The sequence below is a fragment of the Nomascus leucogenys genome, chromosome 4 (genome assembly GCF_006542625.1).
Source record: "Nomascus leucogenys isolate Asia chromosome 4, Asia_NLE_v1, whole genome shotgun sequence".
In the NCBI taxonomy this organism is placed as follows: Eukaryota; Metazoa; Chordata; class Mammalia; order Primates; family Hylobatidae; genus Nomascus; species Nomascus leucogenys.
In genome coordinates this window covers 80,169,240-80,197,158 of record NC_044384.1, presented here as the reverse complement: position 1 = coordinate 80,197,158, position 27,919 = coordinate 80,169,240, and the positions used below count along the sequence as shown (strand labels likewise).

The 27,919-nt window shown below is 45.2% G+C and overlaps 1 protein-coding gene across 1 annotated transcript; it reads right to left on the bottom strand.

Moving 5' to 3' along the window:
- Positions 1–3,531: 3,531 nt before the first annotated feature.
- On the bottom strand, positions 3,532–23,372 carry MS4A18 (membrane spanning 4-domains A18). Its single transcript, XM_003275271.2, has 7 exons — positions 22,582–23,372; positions 17,624–18,106; positions 13,770–13,883; positions 10,732–10,788; positions 8,729–8,824; positions 6,581–6,694; positions 3,532–4,073 (listed from the first exon to the last, which is right to left on the bottom strand). Exons 2-7 carry the CDS (start codon positions 18,092–18,094, stop codon positions 3,750–3,752), a joined length of 1,176 nt encoding a protein of 391 aa, XP_003275319.1. The 5' UTR covers positions 18,095–18,106; positions 22,582–23,372; the 3' UTR covers positions 3,532–3,749.
- Positions 23,373–27,919: the final 4,547 nt, after the last annotated feature.

Below are 27,919 nucleotides of genomic sequence, written 5' to 3'. Positions count from 1 at the left end.
GATGTGAGTGTGTGAGTGCGTGGATGTGTGTGGCGGTGTGTGAATGTGTGAGGGTGGGCGTTAACGTGTGTGCACATACACGTGTGTGTAAATACATGTGAGGATGTGAGTGTGAATGTGTGTGCACATGTAGGTGCGAGTGTGTGTGCACACGTGCTTGTGCACATGAGCATGTGGGTGTGTGTGCATGCATGTGAGAGTAAGGTGTGTGCACACACGTGCCTATGCACACACATGTGTGTGAGAACACATATGGGTGAGTGTGCACACACATGTGTAAGTCTGTGTGCACCCATGTGCATGATGCACACGTGTGCATGTGTGTACAAATGAGTGTGTGTGCATGTGTGTGTGTGAATGTGTGCACACGTTAGTGTGAGTGTGCACATGGAGTGATATTGGAGTGGCACATGCAAGTGGAGCAATTTGTTCATCAGTTTCTGGGTTCAAGTTCTCACCAAAATTGCTCCTGATGGCCCCACACAAAGTTAGGGAGATGACACAGGACCTGAGGGCTCAAGATGGCACAGGGAATGGTCTGGATGCCCATGGCTGGGCCAGCTCTCAGTTGAACCAGCACCACACCTCCTGAAGCTAGAGATGGAGTCTCTTTTGCCAAATCCTTGAAACTGAGCTGCCTTGTGGCTTCCTTTGCCAATAGAACAAGGCAGAAGTGGCCATGTATCGGGTCTGAGCTGCTTCTGTTCTCCCTTGGAGCTCTGCAACCACCATGGACCACTCCTGGACCAGCCTGCTGGAGGATGAGACACATGGAGCGCAGCCAAGCTGGCCCAGTTGTCCCCGCTGAGGCCCCACACATGCAGTCAAGGTCAGCAGGGCCACCTAGCTGACCCTCAGCTGAACACAAGCACATGGATGAGTCCTGCCAAGCCCAGATCAGATCAGGAAGGCTGCCCAGCCAACCAACAGACTTGTGAGCAAAAATAAACGCTTCTTGTGGGATGCCTCTGAGGTTTTACAGAAATTTTGTGGCAATAGCTAAGTGCAACAGTCCGTTTCTTTATGGTGGCCTGATCATTGCTCATATCAGCAACCCTGTAGGCCCAGACCAAGCAAGGCATGCTGCAATTTAAGAACTAGGAACAGCAGGAAAAAATGGAAATGTCCAGACTCTAAGCCCAGCACTAAGCCCTACCCTCTCATTGCCCAGTGCTGTGCTATCCCAGCTGATGACCTATTTACCTTCCTTGGTGCTGCTATAGGCCGAGTGATTCCTTCCTTGCTTTTGCTTTTGGGAATGCTCGATTGTTTCCCGTTATTTACAAGTTTTTAGTGTTGTTGCTATTATTATTATTGCGATTGCTCCTCTTCTTCTTCTTCTTCTTCTTCTTCTTCTTCTTCTTCTTCTTCTTCTTCTTCTTCTTCTTCTTCTTTTCTTCTTCTTCTTCCTCTTCCTCTTCCTCTTCCTCCTCCTCCTCCTCTTCCTCTTCTTCTTCAACAGAGTTTCACTCTTATCACCCAGGCTGGAGTGTAATGGTGCTATCTCAGCTCACTGCAACCTCTGCCTCCTGAGTTCAAGCAATTCTTCTGCCTCAGCCTCCCAAGTAGCTGAGATTACAGGCGTACACCACCACACCCAGCTAATTTTTGTATTATTAGTAGAGACAGGGTTTCACCATGTCGGCCAGGCTGGTTTCGAACTCCTGACCTCAGGTGATCTGCCCCCCCCCTCAGCCTCCCAAAGTGGTGGGATTACAAGCGTGAGCCACTGTGCCCGGCCATTGCTATTATTCTTGATGTTCTAATTCATTCCTTTTTTTGGCTATAATTTTGTCATTATGAGAATATTATACACGTGGAGTCATGCAGTATGCAATACTTTGAGATTGGGTTTTTCACTCATGTCCTTGAAATCCAAATTGTTGTGTGTATTGAAGGAAACCAGATTATGTCACCCCCAAATATGCCTCTTTGATGTAAAAAGTATTTCAAGCTGAAGGCAATTAAGAAGAAGCAAATGCAGGAAAAGTTCCCTCTATCCTCTTCCTTTTCTGCCTAAAGGCAGGATGTAAATTCTCCTTTGCTGGAGAAGACTCTAGACTCTTATTAGCCCAGAAATGGCTCCAGAGGAAACTGTAAGCAAACCTTACTCCATTAGTTTCTTTCCATATATTTAACTTCCCACCGTTTCCTGCCTTTGGAAGCCTAAAACTGCTTTCCTTTGTCCTGTCATTTCTCTACAAATCCATTGTTCTTTGGGGAAGATGCTATGTAAGCAGATTCCAAGCCGCTGCCCTGAGTTACTTCTCCTTGAGGTTTTTCCCAGGTGATGTGTGCTGTGTGGGCTAATTAAACTGCTTTTCTCTTGTTAACCTGTCTTTTTGTTAAAGAGCCTCAGCTGAAAAACCTAGTTTAGCTTGATTTAGAACTGGCTTAAAACTGGTTTTTCAACAGTGAACACACTTCAGGGACCACGGAACAAAAATGCACCTGCCCTTTGCCAGGTTAAAAGATACCGAGAGCCAAAGGAGAATTATTATGAATGAAAAAAAAAGACATCAATAACAAACAAAAATGAAGATAGGTAGAGGTAAAGTTTTGCTTCCCCCACAGCCATCAATAGCTTGTTCCTTTTTACTGCTGAGAAGTATTCTGTTGTATGGATGTAGCACGATTTGCTTTTCCATTATTTATCCAGTGAAGAACACTCAGGTTGTTTCCAGTTTTTGTTTATTACAAATAAAGCTGCTATTCGCATTTCGTGTGGAAGTAAGTTTTATTTTCTCTAGGATAAATACCCAGGAGCAAGATTGCTGAGTCATGTGGTAAGTGTATACTTTGCTTTATAATAATCAGCCAAGTTGTTTTCCAGAGTAGCAGTGCCATTTACATCCTAACAACATCTGAGACCTCCAGTTGCTCTGTTTTCACCAGCACTTGGTATTATCAGTATTTTTAATTTTAGCCATTCTAATAGGTGTGTAGTGTTATTTCATTGTACTTAACGGCTAATAACATTGAACATCTTTTCATACGCTTATTTGCAACCCTATATTCTCTTTGTTAGAGCCTCTGTTCAAGCCTTTTGTCCATTTTGTGATTAGATTTTTTTATACTGTTGAGTTTAGAGAATTCTTTATATATTGTGGAAACATGTCCTTTGTCAGATATATGATTTGCAAATATTTTCTTCCAGCCTGTGACTGTTTATCTTAGCAAGATCTTTCACAGAGCAACTGTTTTTAATTCTAAGTCCAACTTATTGATTTTTTTCCTTTTGTGAATTGTATTTTTGGTGTCTTGTTTAAAAACTCTTCACCTAACTCTAGGTCACAAAGATTTTCTTCCTCCTACACCTGGGAATACTGAACACACTCCACATTGCTCTCCGTCCTCTGTTGGGGAGAACCATGTCAGAGTTAGAGCTGGGGACTGGGAAGAAGTTGGACCTATAAGAATTCCATGGCTGAGGCACCGATTTAGAACCGGTTTTTCAACAGTGAGCATACATCAGGAACCATGGAAACAAAATGCACCCTGCACTTTGCCAAGGTTAAAAGATACTGAGAGCCAAAGGAAAATTATTTATGAATGAAAAAAAGACATCAATAACAAACAAAAATGAAGCTTAGGAGTGAAGAGGAGAGGAAATGCTTGTTCATTTCAGTCTAGCAACAAGGCTAGAGTTATGGTCATGGAAGTTTCAGGGAGAAAGAAAGATACTGCTGCAGTATATCCCCTTGTCATTGAGACAGGCATCCCATGTCATCTATCTCTGTGCAAATCAGCTATTTCTTGGTATGAGGGTTCGGGGGTACACTGTTGGTGTGGATAGCATCAACAGAGCTGGTGGTAGTTTTGGCACAGGCAGTGGTAGTGTTAACGGGGCCAGTTGTCACATTGACAAGGCCAATGTTAGCATTGACAGGACCAGTGGTACCATTGACAGGGCTGGTGGTGGTGTTGACAGGGTGAATGGTAGCATTGATGGGACCATTGGTAGCACTGAAAGGGCCAGTGGTAGCATTGACAGGACCAGTGGTAGCATTGACAGGGCTGGTGGTGGTATTGGCTGGGTCGAAACTGGATACGGTTGGAATCACTGTCACATTCTGAAAGACAAAGGACATGTGGTCATCATCTTCCTCTGTAGTAAACAACAAAAATGGCCATAAATTTTTTCTCCTTTCTGTTTCCATACCTTTAGGTAGACCCTCTCCCTGATGCTGGGCTTGGTCATGTGACTTTCTTTGGCCAAGGGGATAACAGTAAATGTGGCCTGTACAGTGTCTGCCCATTGGAGCTTGCTTTCTCTTGTTGCTCTTTGGAACACTGATCATAAAGACTGGCCTGACTGCTGGATAATGCAAGACAAGTGGCCCAGTTGTCCCTGTTGATTGCCAGCTTGCAAACAGCCAGACACCCATGTGGGACTGCCCAATATTATCCAGCCACCAGACAACTCACCAACTGATTGCAGACTCATGGCAAGCCCAGCAGAGATCAGAAGAACTGCCCAGCAGACCCAGGGAATCGGGAGCTAAATAAGTGGTTGTTGAGTAAGCTATTAAGTTTTGGAGTTGTTTGATATGGGGCAAAAGCTAATTGACTTAGAAATTGGTAGCTAGAAGTAAGATAACAATAATCCAACACATGCATTGGGTTTGGGACTAGGTGGCAGGTGGGGCTGGAGAAGCTGTGAGTAAGCCTCTAGCAAAGGCTGGAAAAGTGGTGATCTCACTGCTGGAGGAGTCTGGAAAAGGGGAGAGGAAACTGCCACAGCAGACTGGAGAAATGATTTCCCATGTTGTGTAGTGGTGGAGTGCTGTTGTACTTTAGAAGACAAAAATATGCATCTAATAACTTTTGGACTTGGCTAAGGAGATCATCAGGCAAAGTACTGAAAATGTCATTTGGGTGCTACTGGTTGCGTATGGTAAAGTGCTGTGAGAAAGTGAGAGGATAAAGAAGGAATGATTTAGTTTGCAAGCGGTATTTAGAGGCAAAGTAGAGAGCCCAGGACTTGATGAGTTAGAAAACAAGATTTTCTCTAATTTCCAAGGTCCTCAATGGATAAATAGCATTCAAAGTAAAACCAGGCCTAAGAACAAAGATCAAACAAGGATGTGTCTACACAGCCCTTTGTTAAGACCTTTGAAAAGCTTAATCAGTGCTTATTAGACCCTTTCAGCTAGACAGAAATGCTTCTAAGAATCTTAAGGTATTGGTCTCACAGAAGCCTAATCCCACAATAGACATTGGTAGATTTAGATCGAGAAGTGTGTCTAGAACACAGTCTCAGGTGTGGCTCTTATCAGACGGTGAAAGCCATAATCTGATACATAAAACACCCTTGGAGTTTTTAAGGGAATTGTATTAGTAACAGGATTACCAACTTGGACTGAATCTGACTGAAATTGCTCAAACTGCAAAAAGACCTTTGGGGCTCACTCTTAATATGGGAAGCAGATTGAGAAAGCAAGGTGGAAAATATAGGCCTTTTCTTATGCAAAAAGAAAACATGTTTCTGAGGGTGGAGCCAAGAGTCCAGAGGATGGAGTCAAGGTCCTGGAAAACAATGGATTAGAGAGCTCCTCTCAGGAAGCAGTAGAAAACAATGGCATGGGTAGAGTCTTCCAGAGAGACAAATTGACTCCTAATCAAGAAACATTCTCTGCTTCCAGGGTAGGACAACATGTGCCCCATAGGATTTCAGAATTATTATGGAGCAGTGACAATCTTGTGCTTCTGTTCTTTCCTTTATTGAATGGGGAAATAACAGAATTCTATTTATCCTATTTTTCTCTCACTAAAGTAGGTTGGATATATGGGGACAGAACTTGCTTTTAGTTCATGGTTTCTGGATCAAGAAAAGCAATACACCCAAATCCTCAGTCACATCTAGATCTGATTTGGATCCTAGACTTCAAGCCTGATGTCATGATTAGATGGGACGTTTGGGCATCCAAAATATGGGCTGAGCATACTTTGCATCTTGGACAGCTGTGAGTAATTTGTGGCCAGAGGAAAGAGTGTTGTAGACTGCAATACTGGTTACAAATCCTTATATTCATTAACCTTTGCTGGGTGACTTTGTAGCTCCTCTTATCAGGAGGTAAAGCTGTTGCTCCACTCGTGGAATCTGGGTTTGGCCATGTGACTGACTGTGGCCAGTGGAACATTAGCAAATGTGATGCAAGCAGGGACTTAAAGTGCTTGCCTGTGGGAGCTTGCTGTGTCTTGCTACTCTTGGAACCCAGCTCCCCATGAAGAAGCTCTGGTGAGCGTACTGGAGGATGAGATAACATCTGGAGCCGAGGTGAGCTATTTCACGAAGGTCTCTGGAGACCATCCATCCCCAAGCTAAGATACAAGGGTGAGTTCATCTGAAGCCAACAGAAGAGCTACCCACTGATCATAGCCCAAGCTAATGATGCACAGAATAAAGAGCTAAATAACCGGGAGTCACTAAGTTCTGGGGTAGGTTGCTATGCAGCAAAACTTAACTAATATACCCTCTCTTAGGCCTCATTTCTCCAGATCTCTGGTTACCTCTTGCTATAGCCCATGCCCAACCCCAGAGCATGCTCTGATTCCTGGAACAGAGTCCAATGCTTACCTCAAATTGTCTGCAGCAGGTAGCCTGGCACCCAAAATGTGAGACCACACAAGTGAGGATGACCTCCAGGAGGGCAAAGGGGAGAAGACTGCCAGAAACTGCCTTTGTATATGTCTAAAGGCAAAGAGAAATGGAAGGCATTTAGTCCTTCAGGTTGATGGCCTAGGTGACAGTCCTCATTTGGAGTGCCACACACCTCACCTAGAAGGCCTGAGACCCTCTCTGCATGTGGCCCTTTGGAACAGATGCTTGGGTCACCCATTTTATATGCCCTTGCCTTACCCTCTTAGTCACTGGCCTGACTTCAACTGCCAGCACCTGTATTCCTTTGCCTCAGGGCTCTCTCTGGCCTCTGGAGCCTACTTTGCTGTTTGCACAGGCTCAGAGTTCCAGGAAATGAGTGCCTCTTGAGAATAGCCCTCTCTCCATGACTGTCAGGGTCTGGTGTATAAATACCCCAGCTCCCTTACTGCTTAGGTTGGTGTTTGTTTCCTCTCCCAGATAAACTACTTGTCTCAAATTCTGCTTCTGGGAGGAACCCAAACTGAGACACTTCAACAAGTGCACTGTCTAGGAAACCCTGTGTGAGGGTCTGGGCTCCTTGCATGGGGCCAGGGGATAGAAACCAGCTAGGTCGGGGTCATTAGCTCTGCCTGGCTCCTGGCTTTCTCAGCTCTCTTCCAGTATCCCTGCCTCATACTGCCCTTGACAGGTTGGGATGGGACCTCAGAGCTTCAAGAGATTCTGTCAAGACAGAAGCTAAGGCAGGATTGAAGGGGCCCCAGAGAGCTCAGTGTGCTCTGGGCCTGGTCCCTGCCCACAGTAGGGTGGGAGGGGTCACTGAGCTCCTCTCATGCCTACACACTCTTTCTCTGGAGCAGAGGGTGGGGAGCCCAGGGCTTGGAATGCCTGTTGGAATCCAGCGCCGTTGTGCTACACTGCACTAGTATGCTCCTTGATGACAGAGATACTGATTGCCAAATGACCACCTTTAGGATTTGTAGCTGTTGTGCTCTTGGTTCTGCATGACCACAATCCACTCCCTTGTTGGGACATCCTGTTGCATCCTGTTGGACTCCAGAGGCCAGCGTCTTGCTGCCACATTCCCTGGATACCAGGTTACACCCTGTGCATCAGGTTTCTTCCTGGGGCCTTCAGGGAGCTCTCCCCTTAGAGACTGCCCTCACCCCTGTAGACACGTCTGGTTTAAGACCGTGTGTCCTGCCAGCCTTCCCTTGCCCATTTGGTTAGTCCTGAGAGAGGATCAGATTGCAGCCAACTGTGGAGCTAGCTACTCTCGATCTTGTTCTTCAGGCCTCCTCAAGTACTGTGTCAATGTTACTGATGTCCTTCCATGCCTGCTGCCTGACTTTCATTTGCATGGCTTCACTTGAGGGCTTCCTTTGGCCACAAGAAACTCCTTTGCCCATGAGCATGGCAGACTGGAAGCACTAGGGAATTGATGCCCCTCGGGGCAGTTTTTGATCAATGATTGAGGGGAGTTGATGGATAAATACCCCAGCTCCCTCACTCCAAGACAGGGTGTAGCTAAGGTGCATATCATTCCTTGGCTACTAGGGCCCTGGCAGGTCCGTCTCCAGGGGTCCTTGCCAGATAATAACGTTTATAGTGCAGCTTCCTCCCCTTGCTTGTCTTACTTCTTCCCTCCTCTAGCGAGGTTTCCTAGAATAACCTCTGAAATAGACGACTTGCACCTGAATCCTTGTCTTTGCATCTGCATCTGGAGGTCCCCCCACCAAAAGACCAGAACTAGCATCAGCACCTCCTGTTTATGTGAAAGGCTATCCCTCGAGAGACCCCTAGGGGCAGGTGATCTTGTGAGTCTGAGTGTGGCAGCTGCCTAGGCTGCTTACCTGGCCACCTGCTACCTCCAAGCAGAGAATAGGATAGGTATGAGGAGGGTCAAGTGGCTATACCTCTCTGAGTCTCAGTGTCCTCACTGTGAAATGGAGTTTATCATGGCCACCTCAGAGGGCACAGAGTTTTGGTGAGGGTTAAATAGCTTATGGATGTAGTGGTTGTCATATTAGGATGGAATTCTGGGGCAATTCCATTCTGCTCTGGAGGCAACCTCAGAAGCCCTCCTGGTCCTTTGGCAGCACGGGGCCCTGGCAGTCAAATGCTCACCGTCACATAGTAAAGGATCAGATCTGTAATGATAACGAAGATCCCGGCAAAGGCAAAGAGTGAGCTGATGATGTTCAAACTGATGCTGCTGTTCACCTGCAGGAGAGGAGGGAGAGGAGAGAGGGAACCGAGTCTGAAGAGTCTGAAGCCCAGCTTGTGGGGACTCTTGGGAAGTCAGAGAAGAGAGAAGGCAGGGCAGAGAAGAGAGAAGGCAGGGCAGAGAAGAGAGAAGGCAGGGCAGAAAAGAGATGGCCAGGCAGGGTGGAGAAGCATTTATTTTAGCGATAGTGAGGTGAGAAAAACCATCGCATTTTTTTTAAACTTTTATTTTAAGTTCATGGGTACAAGTCCAGGTTTGTTTCATGGGTAAACTTGTGGCATGGGGGTTTGTGGTAGAGATTATTTCATCACTCAGGTATTAAGCCTAGTACCTGTTAATTGTTTTACCTGATCCTTTCTTTCCTCCAAACCTCCACCCAAAATCATTCGTTAATCAATGTGCAGCATCCTTCTATGGCAGGGACTGGATTTGTTTGGGAAAATTTCTTGCGAAGCAGCAGAGAGTAGGCAATGAGATTCAGAAAGAGATAAGGCAAAGATGCAAAACTGCTCTGCAGAACAAGTGAGCAGAGATCCCAAGCTTGAATTGAGGGAAGGGAATTGGGGAGACTTGGTCCCTGTGGTGGAAGGCTGGGGCCAGCATGCTGGCAGGATTGGCTGGGGAAGGTTTTCAGAACCGGAAAGTCTCATATTCAACTTTGAGGGGTCTGCTGCTCAGTGTTGAGAGGCTGAAATCCTCTAATTATTCATTATCCGTCCCCTACTCAAGCTGCTTCCCTTTAAGAGGGTTATGGGGATGAAGAGAGAAAGGTGAAAGAGAAAGGGACCGTGTTCTACATTTGGGCTGAGGCCAGGACAGCTGTAAGATGTATAAAGTAGAAACGGAAGTTGAGATTTCAATAGAAAGTCAGATGTCAGAGCAAGAGAGGACCAGGAGACCCCCACAAGTCAGCAGACACCTTAGGGAGAGCATTTGACTTCCCAGGGGATATGGAACTTCCCAGTCCTGTTCGAATATGAGCAGGCGGTGTGAGCTTGGCTGATGCTGGGGTGTCTGGAGGACTCTGTTCTTCCTAAAGGGGGTGAAGCAAGGCAGACTGTGGGGCCACAGGAGTTTGCCTTGTAGACTGGAGATTGGTAATTGGGAAACCCTCTGTTAGACACCCAGCACCTAGCTGACCCACTGATTTCCCATCAAAAGGCAGAAGAAAGACGACAAGCCATGTAGAGAAAGTGGAGAGGGAAAGGAGGATCTGAGAAGGAAGGAGATGAGAGAAGGGCCATTGTGGAGCTCTAAATTTATCCCTAAGCTTCTTAGAAGCTGCAACAAAAATCAAAACATGACCAGATACTTTGCTGGATGCTGAGACAGAGAATAAATGCCCCAAAGGTGCAAGGGAATTCTGGGTCCTGTGCTCTTGGTTGGGACTTTAAATTGTTCAAGGCAGGCATTGCTGTCACTTTTCTAGGTCCACACAAAGAGGATGGTGGAAAATATCTTAAAGAGATGGCTAAAATGCACACACATTTTCGTTTGGCTCAGGCCTGGCTTTCTGCTTAATTCAGAGCACCCATAAGGCACTGCGCATAAATACTCATGAGTTTCCCAAAGAGCTAAGTTTTTGAATAGTAAAATGCAATAGTTAAAAAAGAACAGCTTCGGAATAAGAGGGTTCTGGGGTCAAATCCCAGCTCTGCCATGTACTCACTGTGTGATCTTAGGCAAGCCACCTGACCTCTCTGCTCCTCAATTTTCTCCTCTGAAAAATGGGGATAATACAGCTTCATAGAGTGATGGGGATTGACTGGAATAAGGTATGGAAATGCACTGTACCCAGGGCCAGGGCCAGGCCACACCACTACTGTGAGTCTCTGTTTTTCATGTTTGGTAGAGAGTCAAATTCTAACATTCAAGGATCATCAAAGACAGCACTGTGACTTACCACACAAGGACTGGGGTCCTTTGCAGCCCATACTGAGAGGGATCCAGATACAATATACTATGCAGACAAAAAAAAGAATGACCAATTGTGCAGCATGTTAAAAAAGACAGCTGTCCACTCGGGGACGCATTTCTCAATCTTTATGTTCTATGCACCTTGTTTCACAAAATGTGCAAATCTGTTTATTTCCTCCCAACATTTTTACTATCCCAATGGTTAGGCACCAAATATACTAAATACCATGATACTCAAACTTCTGTGGGTCTAGGCTAACACCTTCCTTTCCCCTAAAAACCTGAATTTTGTCCTAGGATGCTGTAAATCTCATTATTATTATTTTTTGACTGATTCTCCTTGAGTCCACTGTCTGGACATATCATCGCCCAAATGCATTTATTGCTCATTTGGCCTCACGCTGCCCTATCGTCAACTGTGATGTTGGAAACTCAGGGGCTGAGTAGTGTGGGGGGTGGAGCCTTGGGGCTGGGAGACAGGAGACCTGGGCTGTGGCCTCATCTGCTGTGGTGCTGGACCCAGCTGGAGGGTCCTCTTTAGCACTTGATGCTGCTAGGCAGGTGATGGAAACATGAGCATCAGAGGCAGTAAGAGCTCTGTTCAGTTATGAGAGCCCTGAACTGAGGAGGCCTGGGCTCAGGACATTCCTCCAGCAATTTCTGGCTATGAGGATGTGGTGGTGTCATCCTCATAGCCAGAAAGTGCTAGAGGAGTATCTTGAGCTTCAGTCTCCTCATCTGGCAAATGGGCATAGATAATGATTCCGGCCCTCTCTATCTACAAGTGGGTCATGCAGTTCAAGTGAGAGAACAAGGGTGGGATTATTGGTGGGGGAGAATAGGGGCACTCAGGGGTTTTGCTAGCTCTCTTGAAGCTACCCCTCAAAGGAACTCACTTCTTCCCAAACAAAATGCCCAGTGGGGGAAAAGAGCCAGCTGCATGCAGATACAGGATTATTCCATGTATATGCATTTGTAAACATGCAAAGCCAAGCCACTCGTTGCTTAGGCATATAGGGAAATATGATCGGACCATAAAGAAAAGCAAGGGAGGCTGGACGCGGTGGCTCACGCCTGTAATCCCAGCACTTTGGGAGGCTGAGGTGGGCGGATCATGAGACCAGGAATTCGAGACCAGCCTGGCTAACATGGTGAAACCCTGTCTCTACTGAAAATACAAAAATTAGCTGGGAGTAGTGGTGCACGCCTGTAATCCCAGCTACTCAGGAGGCTGAGGCAGGACAATCGCTTGAACCTAGGAGGCAGAGGTTGCAGTGAGCCAAGATTGTGCCACTGTGTCTCAGCCTGGGTGACAGAGTGACTCTGTCTCAAAAAAAAAAAAAAAAAAAAAGCAAGGGAATGAAAAACATTACATTGAAAATAGTGGTTACCTCTCGGGGCATAGAGGGGATACTCATAGGGATTTGAAAATTTAAAAACCACGAGTGATACTTTGTTTTTTAAGTTAGGTGGTGGACACATAAGTGTTCATTTTTAAAAACTTTAATTTAATGTATTATTTTAAATCGTGGTAAAATACACACAACTTAAAACATACCATTCAAACTCCTTCAAGTGTTTGGTTTACTAGCACCAAGAAAATTCATATTGTTAGGCTGGGTGGGATGGCTAATGCCTGTAATCCCAGCTCTTTAGGAAGCCAAGGTGGGCAGATCACCTGAGGTCAGGAGTTCGAGACCAGGCTGGCCAACATGGCGAAACCCTGTCTCTACTAAAAATACAAAAAATTAGCTGGGAATGGTGGTGCATGCCTGTAATCCCAGCTACTCGGGAGGCCGACACAGGAGAATTTCTTGAACTCAGGAGGCAGAGGTTGCAGTGAGCTGAGATGGCACTACTGCACTCCAGCCTGGGCAACAGAGCAAGACTCTACCTCAAAAAAAAAAAAAAAAAGAAAAAAGAAAATTCATATTGTTGTGCAACCAGCCACCCCAAGATCTCCTTTTATCATCCCAAATTGAAACCCTGTCCCCATAAAACACTAACTCCCCATTACCCCCTTACCCCGGCCCCTGGCAATCACCATGCTGCTTTTTCTATCTTTATGAATTTGACTACCCTAGGGACCTTATCTAAGTGGAATCGTACATGTGGGTGTTCAATTTATTAATATTATTTAAGCTCTGCAAGATTAAATACACTGAATGGCCTGCTGGTACATCTGCCTTATGAGGTGGCAGCAGTGCAGGGAAGGGCCCTGATTTGGAGCACGTGTTGATTTCCATGTCGTATATATACCCAACATGGCCAACTTCCTGCTACCAAATGGTTTGACAATCATTTTACATAATTCCTGGAAATTTTGCAGTTGGCTCCCATAACTGGTATGGTAGGTAGATGCTGTCTATAGCACACAACTTTACGTACTCTGAGTTACATATGAGATATTTCTTTGTTTTTTCTTTGAGACAGGCTCTCACTCTGTTACCCAGGCTGGAGTGCAGTGGTGCGATCATGGCTCACTGCAGCCTCCACCTCCTGGGCTCAGGTGGTCCTCCCACCTCAGCATCCCAAGTAGCTGGGACTACAAGCGCACACCACCACACCCAGCTAATTTTTTGTATTTTTGTAGAGATAGGGGGTCTTGCCATGTTGCCCAGGCTGGTCTCAAACTCCTGACCCTAAGTGATTCACCTACCTCGGCCTCCCAAAGTGCTGGGATTACCTGTGTGAGCCACCCTGCCCGGTCTTATCAGATAAATATCTCATAAAAGAGAACCCAGAGAGGGTAGAAGAGGTAAAGCACATGATAATGAGTGTTTGTAGCTAATAGTTCCCTAGAGGCTGGGTGGGGGGCATGGGAGATGGGGAGGGTGGTGGTGGGAGGGAGTGTTGCTGGGGCAGGGAGTTGATACAACCCTTTGCTGTATCTGCAAGTTGGAGGCTGGCTCTAGTCTACAGAGGCATATTACTGGGAATGGGATTCCATGCTCCTTCTTCCTCCACTTCCTTCTTGTCCCAGTCTGGTGACCCAGGAAGGAGACCATATGGCCTTGTACTCACGGATAATCCTCCCCAGAGTGGGTAGCCTGACAACCAGGTCACAGAAGAATAGTGATACAGCACAGGGTTAATTGCAGAGAACATGTGCGTCAGGCCGATGAGGATCTGGATGGCCTGCAGGGAGAACAAGTCACTGTGAGAGAGCAGAACTGGGGGCCTGTGGGCTGTGGAGCTGTGCTTTCCACCCTGGCTGTGCCCCAGAATAACCCCAGGTGTGATTGGTGTTGAGGCTCATCCCAGACCAATTGGATACAAATCTCTGAGGGTGGGGTCCATGCCTGGGTGTTTTTTAAAAAACTTCACAGGTGATGCGAATTTGCACTCAGGCTGAGAACCACAGGCCTAAAGGAAAGGTAAGACAGCCTATAACAGAGGAAGAAATGTGTTCCCTTTAGACTGAGCCCACAAGTGTGCAGAGACACAGGCTGAGCCTGGGTTGTGGCTGAAAACCACCTGGGCTCCTGTCCTGGCTGCAGCACTGGCCGGCTGTGTGGTCTCCAGCAAATATCCTCTCTGCCTCAGGGTTTCCTTATTTGCAGGGAAACCGAAAATGTCAAATCCTAGAAAACTTGGCATTCCTACGCGCGATGTTAACATCGTTCTCGAACAGTTGTTGGCCAAAATTCATGTGATGAATCCAATTTTTCCAAAATATATGATTTTGATGATTCAGACCATTCGATGTTAGTTCTGTTTAGAAATAACTCAAAGAAAGGTCTTTATATTTTATTTTCACTCTGAAAATCAGCCAGATTTGCTTCAGCCTCAAGAGCATGTTTATGAGAGGCTACATATTTGTAAGATGGGGGTAACAGTATCCAGCTTGCAGGGCTGTGGTAGAGATTGAAAGTGCCTATGAAACTTGTAGCCCAGTTCCTAGCATGCAGTAGGAGTTTCTTTCTTTCTTTTTTTTTTTTTTTTTTGAGACAAAGTCTTGCCCTGTCACCCAGGCTGGAGTGCAATGGCGTGATCTCGGCTCGCTGCAAGCTGTGCCCCCCGGGTTCACGTGATTCTCCTGCCTCAGCCTGCCGAGTAGCTGGGACTACATGTGCCCACCACCCCGCCCGGCTGATTTTTTTTTGTATTTTTAGTAGAGACGGGGTTTCACCATGTTAGCCAGGATGGTCTCAATCTCCTGACCTCGTGATCCGCCCGCCTTGGCCTCCCAAAGTTCTGGGATTACAGGCGTGAGCCACTGCGCCAGCCTGGGTGCAGTAAGTATTTCAATGCCCTCTGCTGACTCTATTCATCTTCCCGGTACCGATATTCTTTTCGTGGCCTCCTCTATGATGTCCCCACAGTTCCACTTGGCAACGTACACACGGGGAGATCCTCTGTCCCCTGCAAGTCCTGTGTTTTTCCCCTTCCCCCCTGCTTTTCCTCCACTGTTGCCACTATCTGAAATCTGCTTGCTTTACCCTCTTCCTACTGAAATCCTATCCTTCCCTTAAGGACCAGACAGATTCTTTTCCTGACCCCCCATCCAGGATGAATCCCCTCTCATTTGGGGCTCCTACAGTGTTTACCACTGGCTTCTCCGGGCCTCAGTTTCCTCAGGGATCAAATGACCAGTGTAGAGCAGCCACTTTCTGCCCTTCTGGTCCATGAGTCTATGAATTGGTGACAGACCTGGGTTTCATATGAACATCCCTTCCTAAGATGACATGCTTGACTCTGTCTACAGGCCCACTTTATCAGTATATTAATGAACCCCGTTCCCGTTTAGAAAAAAAATAGTGCTGCTCGCTGCCAGCACTCATTTAATTTTAAATAAACACACTCTTGAGGCTGAAGCAAATCTGGCTGATTTTCAGTGTGAAAATAAATGATAAAAACGGTTTTTTTGAGTGATTTCTAAACAGAACTAACATCAGAATTGTTTACTTCGGAAACATTGGATTCATCAGATGAATCTTCGGCCAACAACTGTTTGGGAACAATGTTAACACCATGGGTAGAAATGCTACATTTTCTAGGATTTGACATTTTTGGCAATTGAGAATTACTGTATTGTGTAAATGTGAATACTACTACTAAAAACAGAATGCTATAAATAGAATGACATCTCTTGTTTCCAAGGTCGATATGCTAGAGCAATGCGAAAGTTATAATAAAAGGGAGATTTTGGCCAAGTTATCTCGGGCTAAATACTGCAGCTGCAAGTGCTGCCGGCGAGTATTCTTGGGGCAATCGGGAAAAGGGCTAAGAGGCAGGCATAGTTTCCTTCCCAAAACAAAATTGTAATTGATTAAAGATAGTCCACAGTTTTGGCTTTTTGGCTTTTCATTTTGTTTGGCCAGGTTCCCCAGACATTTGCTCTGACTTAATTCTGTTTTGACAAATTTTCAAATCCTTCCAAAATATCTCAGAATAATTGGGAGCCAAAGTTAACACGCCTTTACCCAGTATTAATTAATAATAAGGATAGTCATTGTAATACAAGGTGATAATTACTACGCAATATCATAGACCAGCTTTACCTTTTGGAGGATTTCCGCACACATTTATAATCTCACTCGATGCTCGTGACCAGGATTTCTTTTTTTTTTTTTTTTTTTGAGACGGAGTCTAGCTCTGTCGCCCAGGCTGGAGTGCAGTGGCCCCATCTCGGCTCACTGCAAGCTCCGCCTCGGGTTCATGCCATTCTCCTGCTTCCACCTCCCGAGAAGCTGGGACTACAGGCGCCCACCACCACACCTGGCTAATTTTTTGTATTTTTAGTACGGATGGGGTTTCACCGTGTTAGCCAGGGTGGTCTTGATCTCCTGACCTCGTGATCCGCCTGCCTTGGCCTCCCAAAGTGCTGGGATTACAGGCGTGAGCCACCATGCCCGGCCTGATCAGGATTTCTATTCCTGATTGCTGTTTTATAGAATTTAGTTCAGGATTTGATTTTGAGTTGTTTGGGAGGCAAACAACGCCTTGTTCCTGGTACAATCTACTTGTCTACTCCTGAAGGATCCTGGATTAAATAAGGAGGAATGGGTCCCCTTCCTGCACCTTTCCTTGTCTTCCTGCCTCCACTAGGCAGTTTGTTACTTCTCAAAGAAGCCAGACAATTTGCACTTTGGGCAGCCACAATAACTTATGCATGTCTCACGGCAGTTGCCAGAAGGTATTGTCATTACGACAGCTGCCATGAACAAAGACCCTCCTTGGTCTTCATGGATGATGTCTTGGTTATCTCTGAGTCTCCAGCTCCTTGCAGGGCACCTGCCATGTTGAATGGATGAGTGCATAGACTATGGGCATCTGTGACATGCCATTCTCCATACTAGGAGTTGGCCGGGCATCCAGTGGGATCTGGCTTCTGCCTCAAAAACAGAACTGAATTGAGCTTTGCTAAATGAAACTGGAGGAGGCAGGAAAGAGGCAGGGGTCCCCTTGATTGAAGAGGAAATCACAAAACCTTGCAGCTGGAAGGAATTTAAGAAAGCTGAATCTTCTTATTCTAAAGATGAGGAAATGTAGGCCCAGAGCGAGGAAGAGATGTCTGCGAGGCCACTCAGCAAATCTAGCTGGCCTGAGACCTGGATTGCCTGACTCCCTGCTCAGTGGTCTTTTGAGTGGAATTGTTGCTGACCCATGCCCCTGATAGATAGCTGGGTGAGGTAGGCAAGTTCACTGATTATTCAGCCTCCCCCAAACCATGGGTCTCCTTGGGGAGTGGAAGGAAGACAAGGGAGAGGTGCCAGCATCTGGGTGATTGTACTGGGTCCAGCCTGCAGAAACCGTCCCCCACACCCACTCCATCTCCCCTTTACCCTCTCAACACATTCCCTTCCTCATCCCAGAGCACTAGACGAGGGCTTATGAAGTGACCCAAATTGGAGAGAAGGAGAAATCACACTCACCCCTAATGTTCTGACCTCCTCATTTATGAATTTCTTGGGATTAAATGAAGTAAATGATGCAAATGACGTGTTCCACTGGGATGAGTTTGAGGTGTGTGTCAGCCCAAGATTAGCATTCAGAGGATTCTGAAGGTCTCCAGGCCGTATCTGGAGATTCGTCGTTCCCTGTGTGTATTGGATCACTCCAGGCACAGTCTGCAAACTGGCTGTTCCCACCGGATAGTGTCGCTGATACCCAATGGGTTGACTCTGTACACCTGCTGCTGAGTTCTGGTTTACCATGAGTGGATTCTGTAAGTTTGCTCTTGCTGTATCACACTGGATTACTTTTGGTGAAATTGGGTAAGTGGTCACCTCTGAAGGCTGCAGATGACTTCCAGAGGCCACGAGGTAGCTGGGCTGGATGACGTGAACATTACCTGGGGCAATAATGCCAGGTACACTGTTGGCTCCAATCACCTGTTCGGTCATGGTGTACAACTGCTGCAAAACACATAAGAAGGTGCATTTCCCTCTCCTGACAAAATGAATAATGCATCTTATCTCATTCTTATCTTTAGTTTCATCTTCATTAAAATAAGAATCACCTAGCATGGTACCAGACAAAATAAACTTCTTGCCTTTCTTGGCAAGAACACGCTGTTTTCCTTTTACGGGTTTGGATTTGCAAGACTAGGTTTCCTGAGGCTACTTAGCTCCTTGCAGACCTTTTGTTCACAGTCTGGGTGGTGGCTTTGCTTAGCCCCCTCCAGTTGGCATTTTAATCTGCATGCCTCGAGTTTGTTGAGTGGGCACAGGCTAGCTCCCCATCTTGCCCCCTGCCCTGGCAACAGCTGATTGATCTGGGGATGAACAACTGATCCCAAATGCTCTGGTAACTTCTTTCTCCTGGGAATTTGGAATTGCATCCAAGGACTACTGTGGGATGGGAGGCTATGCAGAGTTGGAGGGGTCACATGTATGTTGTGTGCAGGGGGAGCAGAGAACACCAGTTAGCAGAGTGAAGAGAATAAAGCTGAGAAGCATTGGGGGAGGGAGAGATAAAAGAAGAGGAGAGGAGAGAGAGAGGGGAAGGAGAAGGAGGAAGGAGAGAAAGAGCGAGAGGGAAGGAGAAAGGAAGACACATACACAGACACAGACAGACAGACAGACACACACACACAGAGAGAGGGAAGGAGGGAGGAAGACACAGACATAGACAGACAGACAGACACACACACAGAGAGGGAAGGAGGGAGGAAGACAGATACACAGACACAAACACACACACATACACACAGGGAAGGAGGGAGGAAGACAGATACACAGACATAGACACAGACACACAGACACACACACACAGATACACACGCAGACACACACACACACACACACACACACACACACATACATACACACATACACACAGATACTACCTTGATCTTTGATGTCCTTTTGACTCTTGGTTCTAGGTTCTCATTTGCCGCAGCTGTACTTCTGTCCTTTAGTTAACTCATTTATGGGTTTAATTTAATTAAGGCATTTCGTGTATGATTTTTCAACATTAATTGGTTTCAGAGCAAAAAAACAGACTGTCTTTCCCAGGCTTCTTGGGTGCCCTTGACATCCCAGGAGGAACCATGGACCAAGTGGCCTGGGAATGATCATCCCTTTCAATCTCTTCATGGGTCTTGTCCATGTTGGTGTTGGGATTGGGACCATGTAGAAATTTTGTTGCATTTTCTTTGTGTTTAAACCATTATGGTCCAGGATCCTAGAGATTATGACAGTGATCAAACCCTTAGTAGCCTGCAGTTTCTACTGAATCTTGGGCATTAGAAAAAGTTGAGAAGGGAATCACTTGGAGGGAGACCTGGGATATTGTCCCGATTTGATAAGGACTGATAAGCTGGACTTAGAGAATTGCTTAATTTTTTGATGCTGGTGAGCAAGTGTGCAATGGGAGGAGGTACATATGTAGCCCTCAGAACATTAAAGATATTATTAGATGCAAAGATATCCCATTCAGATGAGAGATAACGTTACTGGTGTACTTTACTTGTTAATTGTTGTGGCTGGTGGGCTTATCCCTTTACTTAAATTATACAGTCCTTACTGGCAAGACACCAAATCCTATGGCACAAAATAACGTGTGCAGGACCCCAGAAGTATGTTCTCAGGAGGCTTTCTGTCCTCTCTAAATCACAAGTATAAATTGATCCCCCTGTCCCAACTGCATCCTGAGTGAGAGAAACACTCCATCCAAATTGTCAATGGTCATCTTGAGTTTGGTGCTAGCTGAGGAATTGGCATTATTTAATATTAATCATCTATAAAATAAACTCGAAAGCAAGACAGTATCAGGGTTAAGAGCTCAGACAGCCCTAAGTCCACTTCTCAGTTCCTTCATTTATTAGTTGTACGACCTTGAGCAAGTTGCATACACTGTCAGTTTCTTATCTATAAAAGGTGCATAATAATGGCACCATCTCCAAAGGTTGTTTTGAAGATTGAGAAAACTGCCAGCATAAACCTGGCACAGAGGGAACAGTTAACATTTGTTCTTTGTTGAAAGGTAGAGACCACCCATAAGAGAAGGGCCATTGTTTAGCAAAGTCTTGGAACCAACCCAAATGCCCCTCAACAATAGACTGGATAAAGAAAATGTGGCACATATACACCATGGAATACTATGCAGCCATACAAAAGAATGAGTTTATGTCCTTTGCAGGGACGTGGATGAAGCTGGAAACCATCATTCTCAGCAAACTAACACAGGAACAGAAAACCAAACATAAGTGGGAGTTAAACAATGAGAACACATGGACACAGGGAGAGGAACATTACACACTGGGGCCTGTTGGAGTGTGGGAGGCGAGGGGAGGGAGAGCATTAGGACAAATACCTAATGCATGTGGGGCTTAAAACCTAGATGACGGGTTGATAGATGCAGCAAACCACCATAGCACATGTATACCTATGTAACAAACCTGCATGTTCTGCACATGTATCCCAGAACTTAGAGTAAAAATAAAATAAAATAAAATAAAAGTGTTACCTCAATCTAAAAAAAGAGAAGGGCCATTGTTTTGAATATTTTTCCTAATTGACCCCAAACTATTTTGATTTAGTATTAATAGCAGAGGATCTCAAAGTATGGTCTCTGGACTAGCAGTATCAGTGTCACTTGGAACTTGTTGAAAAGTCAAATTCTTGGTCCCCTCCCCAGAACTACCAGAAAGTTCAGGGGCAAGGATCAGCCATCTGTTTTTCAACACACCCTCCAGGTGATTCTCATGCTGCTGTGAGAAACACTTCCATGCAGAAATGCCCTACACTTCTCCTTTGTGGCTTCACTTCTCTTTCCTTGGATCCCAACAGTTCAAAATATTGGTTATATCAAGCTTCAGGAAATTCCTAGCTTTTTCCTTATTTTAAAATCTAGCTGGTCTCTGAGGCCCCTTTCCATGCTACTCTTCCATAGGAAAAACAACTGTCATTGGTCTTTCACCTGACGACTAAGGCACTCACCCCTGTCTTCTCACTCATTTTGATCTGACCCGCCTCTTTGCAAAGTAGGGAGATCAAGGCTCTGAAAGTGGAATAACTTGCCTACAATTATGCAACCCACAGGAATAGATCTCAGACTCAAATTTATTTTTTTCTGACTGCTATTTGCATTTCACTATGTTTTCATTTCCCAGAAGAAATGTTCTACCAGTGACATATGGATGGTGGAATGTTCAGCTGCATGAATGGAGGCTGTGCAGGCAGTGTGAGCCACTTCTGCCTTAGACCTTGACATTCCTTGCTTTCTTGAAGAATAACAGGTTTCCCAGGAGGGTGGTTTAGAATAATAACTACAGCATCCTTGGATGTTGATGCCTCACAACCCTGTAGATATAAGGTAGTTCCCCCAGCAATATATTATTGTTATGACCATTTTTCAGACAAACTATCTGAGGCTCAGAGAGGTTAAGTACCTTGACCATAGTCACACAGGTAGGAAATGCTGAAGTTGAGATTTGAAATACAAGAATTGAAAGTCTCCCTGCCTTCAATTTTCATAATGAATACTGTGATAAATATTATACTGTGCTTCATGATATTAAAAAATGAATCATTTCTCTCTTCCTTTTCTTCAGAGCAGGACTCCTTCTTCGATGTGTGAAAAACAATACAACTGTAGACCCGACAATCGGCACAAACAGCTGGGCCCTGTGAGGGATGCTCCTGGGACCCCTGAGATTCTACCTCCAGTCAGGAAAATGTCAGGAACAAAGAGAGTGGTTCCGCCTGTAATCCCAGCACTTTGGGGGGCCGAGGTGGGCAGATCACGAGGTCAGGAGATCGAGACCATCCTGGCTAACACGGTGAAACAACGTCTCTACTAAAAAATACAAAAAATTAGCCAGGCATGGTGGCGGGCCTGTAGTCCCAGCTACTTGGGAGGCTGAGGCAGGAGAATGGCGTGAAACCGGGAGGCGGAACTTGCAGTGAGCCGAGATCACGCCACTGTACACCAGCCTGGGTGACAGAGCAAGACTCCGTCTCAAAAAGAAAAAAAAAAAAAAAAAAAAAAAAAGAGTGGTTCCATCAGAAGCCGTTCCACCAGTTCTAGATTGAGGTCCTAAGTAGACCTGATCACAGTGTGCCTACAGCTGGGCTCAAGGAGCAAGGCAGCCAGAAAATGCCTAGCAGAGTCTCCAGCCTTCTATCTTAAGATTGCTGTGTCCATGCAGAGACAGGAGCTGGATTTAAGAATCTGTTGTGACTCTTCAGTTACTTCCCAGCCTCCCAGCACCTCCAAGGATGGGTGGCTGCACGCCTGTCTTGGTGGAGGGCACTACTCTATGTCTGAACACCTGAATCCTTGTGGTTCCCAAGAGACACTTCCCAGGGACTGCCTAGATCCATGTCTCTGCTGGTGCTATTCAGGCTCTGTCAGAGTCCTGCAGAAGAATTCACAGAAGTCTTACCTTGTGGTCCTGGTAAGTCTTTGGATGCTCTTTCTTCAGACTCTGTGGGTTTCTGCAGCCTGATCTAGAAATTCTGGTGCTAGCTGATGGATTGGCACTATTTAATGTTAATCATCTAGAAAATAAACTCAAATTAGGTTTCTCTTTCAAGCTCCAAAGTCCTCTTTGCAGTTTCATTTGGAGTCAATACGTCTATTCTCTGGCATCCACGCTGAGTTTATTTGCCCCTCAGAGTATTTATGGCCTTGGTTAAAGTGGGATTCCATGGGATCTCCTTCCAAAGTTTCTCTTTGAGAAAGTGAGAAATCCAGAAGTGGGTCATTAAGATTTTGTGAGCCAATAGATTTCCCTTATAAGCAATTAGTGAGCATTTATTGAGTGTCTGGTGTGTGCTGGGTGGTATGCTAGGAAACAAGGTGCTCTAGAATTTGCAAGGAGTTGACGAGACAGAATATAACCACTGTTGGGATAATTCTAGTACAAGTATGGATAGGAACAAACAAATATTCAGTCAGACCATCAGTGATGACGTAGCTGGGAGATGTGTCAAAGGGATGGGCTGGTCCTAGGAGGTTTGTTGAGTGGCTGGACGTGGAATTGGACATCTAACTCAAGTTGGGCATTGAAAGAAGGATTAGATCAAAGCTGCACAGAAGGCACAGTGTATTCCAGAAGAGTGTGAATCAGAGGCACGGGGTCATGTCTAGATTCACCCCATCCTCCAACACTCATCCTGAAGCCTCTTCCTCCACAAAGCCTTCCCTGAACTTTCCAGTCAAACTAAATCTCTTTGGAACCCACATGCCCCAAATGTGAGCTGCCTGTGATGTTTGTGTGTGTGTGTGTCTCCAATTTTTCCAGCCTTATAGAATCACCCTTTCCTTTAGTTTACATGAACTGGCTAAAGCCGCCATCCTATGTATAGTGGCTCCATTCCCAGTAAGTTGGAGGATTTCTTCATGTAGATTACGCTTTACATAGTCAATTTCCTTGCTCAATTTCCTATACACTCCTGATCTCCCTCACATCTCCCCTTTTATGGCTGTTTGTCCACCCACATGAACTCAGTCCTGGAACACATCTCCTGCTGTGGGTTGAAATGGAACTCTCCAAAAAGATATACTGAAGTCTTAACCCCTTATCTAGTATCTCAGAATGTGACTTTATTCAGAGATAGTTTCATGGCAAAAGTAATTAGGTTAAAAGAGGCCCTAATTTATTATGACTGGTGTTTTTGTAAAAAGGGGATATTGCACAGACTTGCACACAGGGAGAAGCCTGCATGAACATGAAGGCAGACTCTGGGGTGATGCATCTACAGGCCAAGGAGTGCCCAAGATGCCCTCGGACCACCAGAAGCCTGCAGGGAGGCCTGGAACGGAGTCCTTCACAGCCCCAGAAGGAGCCCACCCTGCTGACACCTTGATCTCAGACTTCCAGTCTCCAGATCTGTGAGATGATACGTTGAATTAACAAGCCACCCAGTTTGTAGTCCTTTGTTACGGCAGCACTAGAAAACTCTCCCTTGCTTGATTTTCCTACAGCTTTACTCACACAAAGTGGTTCTGTGTAGCAGAATTTTACTAAAGTATAGGGGGTGGGAAGGATGCCAATGCCCCAAAACAGAGCAATGAACTAAACATCAAGTGCTGGATGTCTCTGATCTTAGTCCCTTGCTCGTTCCTGTCACAGAGAACTTCAGTGAGGCCCTTTCTTCTCCAGGACCCTGGCCTTCCTCCATGCTTCTAGGCCCCATCCTCTTCCTCTCCTCTCTTTCCTTTTCTTCCCATCCTAGAGACTCGTTCTCCAGCCCCTGCAGAGCTGCCCTCAGAATCTCCAGACACTCCCTGCAATATTGTACAGAACAATTCTCTGTTTTACCCTCCCCAACCTGGCCATTCCTTGGGATGGGAGGAGGGCTTCATTTCCCATACCCCAAAAGAGCCAAAAACAGTTATTCCCTAAGGAAACCTGCCGCCACTTGAAAAAAATAAGTGCTTTGTCCCTTGACAGCATCCTACTCCAAACTCCCATAGCTTTTTTTTTTTGAGACGGAGCTTCATTTGCCCTCATTCAGCCTCATGTCACCCAGGCTGGAGTGCAGTGGCACAATCTCGGTTCACTGCAACCTCCGCCTCCCGGGTTCAAACGATTCTCCTGCCTGAGACTCCCAGGTAGCTGGGATTACAGGTTAGCTGGGATTACAGGTGGCTGCCACCACACCAGACCCATTTTCGTACTTTTGGTAGACACCAGGTTTCACCATGTCGGCCAGGCTGACCTCAGACTATCCACCTGCCTTGGCCTCCCAAAGGGCTGGATTACAGGCTCCCATAGCATTTTGCTGGAACCTCTCCTGCATCCTTGCCCCACTGTTATCCGAGTATGTGTGTATCCTTCCTTATGAGCTTCTGAGCTCCTAAGCGGTGGGATGTGGTTCTTACCTGCAGAGGCAGGTGCTTGGCATTTGATGAATGAGTGAATGGATGCCTGAATTTGGTGAGTTCAAGGCAGGAGCCATTGACAGAGAGGCTGGAAAACTGGGATTTGGACATTGTGGGAAGAGGGATTGATGGGCAGCTGAATAGGGTCTTGAATGCCGTGATAAGGAATTTATTCGGTGGATGCTAGGAACTCTTGCAGGGCTTTGAGGAGGAGAATAACAGCATAAACTCTGGTCTCAGGACCCACACTCTTTGGTCTCAGGAGTCCCTTGCATTTTTAAAAGTTATTAAGTACCCTCAAAGAACACTTGTTTATTTGGGTTAAATTTGTTGATATTTATACCATATTAGAAATTAAAATGGAGATACTTAAAAATGATTTACTAATCTATTTTAAAATAAAAAACATTTATTACACATTAACATAAATAAATATTTTTAAATAAAAAAGTTATATTTTCCAAAATGAACAAAAATTAGTGAGAAGAATGGTATTGTTTTATAGGTTCGTAGGAGAGGAGAAATACCTTTTCTTCACCCATCACTACATTTATGGTCAAGGGCCTTATGACAAAAGACAGATTAACAAGAGAAAAGCATACACATTTATTTAATATAAGTTTTGCTTGATGTGATGGTCTTCATAAGGAAATAAAGACCTGAAGCAACAGATAAACTTGTGTACTTTTTATGCTAGGTTTGATGAGGACGTGAATAATTGTGAAGTATTATTAAATAAAAAACCATGACTTAATGGTAATAAACTGGGGTGAAATTAGCAAGGCCTATTTGTTTAATATCACTTTGTAACCACATTTATTCAGAGATAAGGATGTTCCTTTCCTCTGGGTGTAGGGAGGGCACTGTTCTTTTCTACTTTTTTTTTTTTTTGTCTTTGAGCTCCCATTCTGTCATCTAGGCTGTAGTGTAGCGGTGCAATCATAGCTCACTGCAGCCTCCAACTCCTGGCCTCAGGTGATCCTCCTGCCTCAGCCTCCCAAAGTGTTGGGAGGGTACCTTTCGAATTAGGGTCTTATGAGTTGCTTTAGGGAAGAAGTGGTGGGGAAAGGTGAGCATGACCTTCCTGTTTCTGCTGTTTTCACCAATGCTAGGATGCCACATTTTGTGGCTGTGTGACCTGAACCATATCAGGTATGTATACCTCTTTCCTGTTTGGATTACTGGAAGAGAGCTAGATTTTCACATCTGCTTATATGTTGTTTGTTTTGGTATGTTGTTTTGGTTGAAGTATATGAAGAAAATCAGATAGGTAGTTAGAAAAGTGAGTATTTTAATAGCCTTTTCAGATAATTACTGGTAGTCTTCTTTCTCAGCCCTCAACGTTATTGCCACTTTGGGCTAGACAATTCTTTGATGAAGGGGCTGCCCTGTGCATTGTAGGATGTTCAGTATTATCCCTGGCTTCTACCCACTAGGTGCCAGTAGCACTCTTTCCCTCAGCTCCAGTTGTGGCAACAAAAAATACATCCAGACGTTACCAAATTCACCTCTTCCCGCTTCTTAAGAACCCCTGATACACTGAACTCAAGTGTTAGTTCCCGAAAGGTTACTTGCAGTGTGGAATCTGAAGCTGTATCAGTAAGCTTTTTGTACTCTGTGCTATAGACTGAGCATTTTTGTCATCCTAAAATTCATATGTTAAAACGTAGTCTTCAATGTAATGATATTTGGAGGTGGGTTTTTTGGGAGGTGATTAGGTCATGAGGGGCTCATGAATAAGATTCACAGTTTTATATAATAAAAGAGAGACTCCAGAGAGCTCCCTTGGCCCCTCTGCCACGTGAGGACATAGTGAGAGCACCGCTATCTATGAACCAGGAAGCAGCCCCTCACCAGACACCAAATCTGCTGGTAATTTGGTCTTGGACTTCCCAGCCTCCAGAACTGTGACAGATACATTTTGCAGTGAAAGAACATGGGATTTGGAGTGAGGAGACATGAATTAAGATCCAGCTCTATCATTTACTAGCAGTGCAGACTTGGGCGAATTACTTAACCTCTCTGAGCCCCAGATTTTTCATTTTTCTCTTTCCTAAAGCATAAATAATGTCACTTTGTATTGTTGCAATACAAAATGAGATCGTGCAGCTGAAAGGTGTTAAAGCAAACTAAATATGGCCTGAGAAGGACTCTGTACTTCTATATTTGAGTCCTTGTGGATGAACTGTAACCTAGCTTAATAGTCAGACAAAATTGAAAACCTAAATTAATAGTATGCATCAGTAACAATAGCTGAGCGTTGGCCAATCCCAGCGGCCATACTTCAACCGTTCATAGACCTCTGAGTATTCAAGCTGCCTTCAACTAAGGCAAATGGGGAGCTATAACCAATCTCACTGTTTCTGTACCTCACTTCCAATTCCAGTACATCATGTTTCCTTTTTGTGTATTAATTTGTTCTGACCATGAGGCACTCATGGAGTCTCTGAGAATCTGCTGTGATTCTGGGGGCTGCCCGATTTGTGAATTGTTCATTGCTCAGTTAAACTCCTTTAAATTTAATTCGGCTGAAGTTTCTCTTTTATCAAAGGGCATTGAACAGAATAAGTTGTCAGACATTAAAGACTCAATAAATGTTCATTGCTTCCATTTTCATAAGATTGTGTTCATTTGACAAACATTTATTGAGCACTACTAGCCTTGTGGCCAGCATGCTGGCAGTGTTCAGTAGTGGAGGTGGGGAGTGTTCAATTGCCAGATGCTTCTGGCAGTCTGTGGATTGGCACACTGGGTTGTCCTTTATGGAATTTTATTACCCTCTTACCTGGGTGAAGTCGAATGTTGCTGCTTCTGCCTTTATTGCCCTCTGTATCTATATAGTTTCTATTGACTCCTGGTTGTTGATTTAACTTTATGAGACATAAAAAGTATAC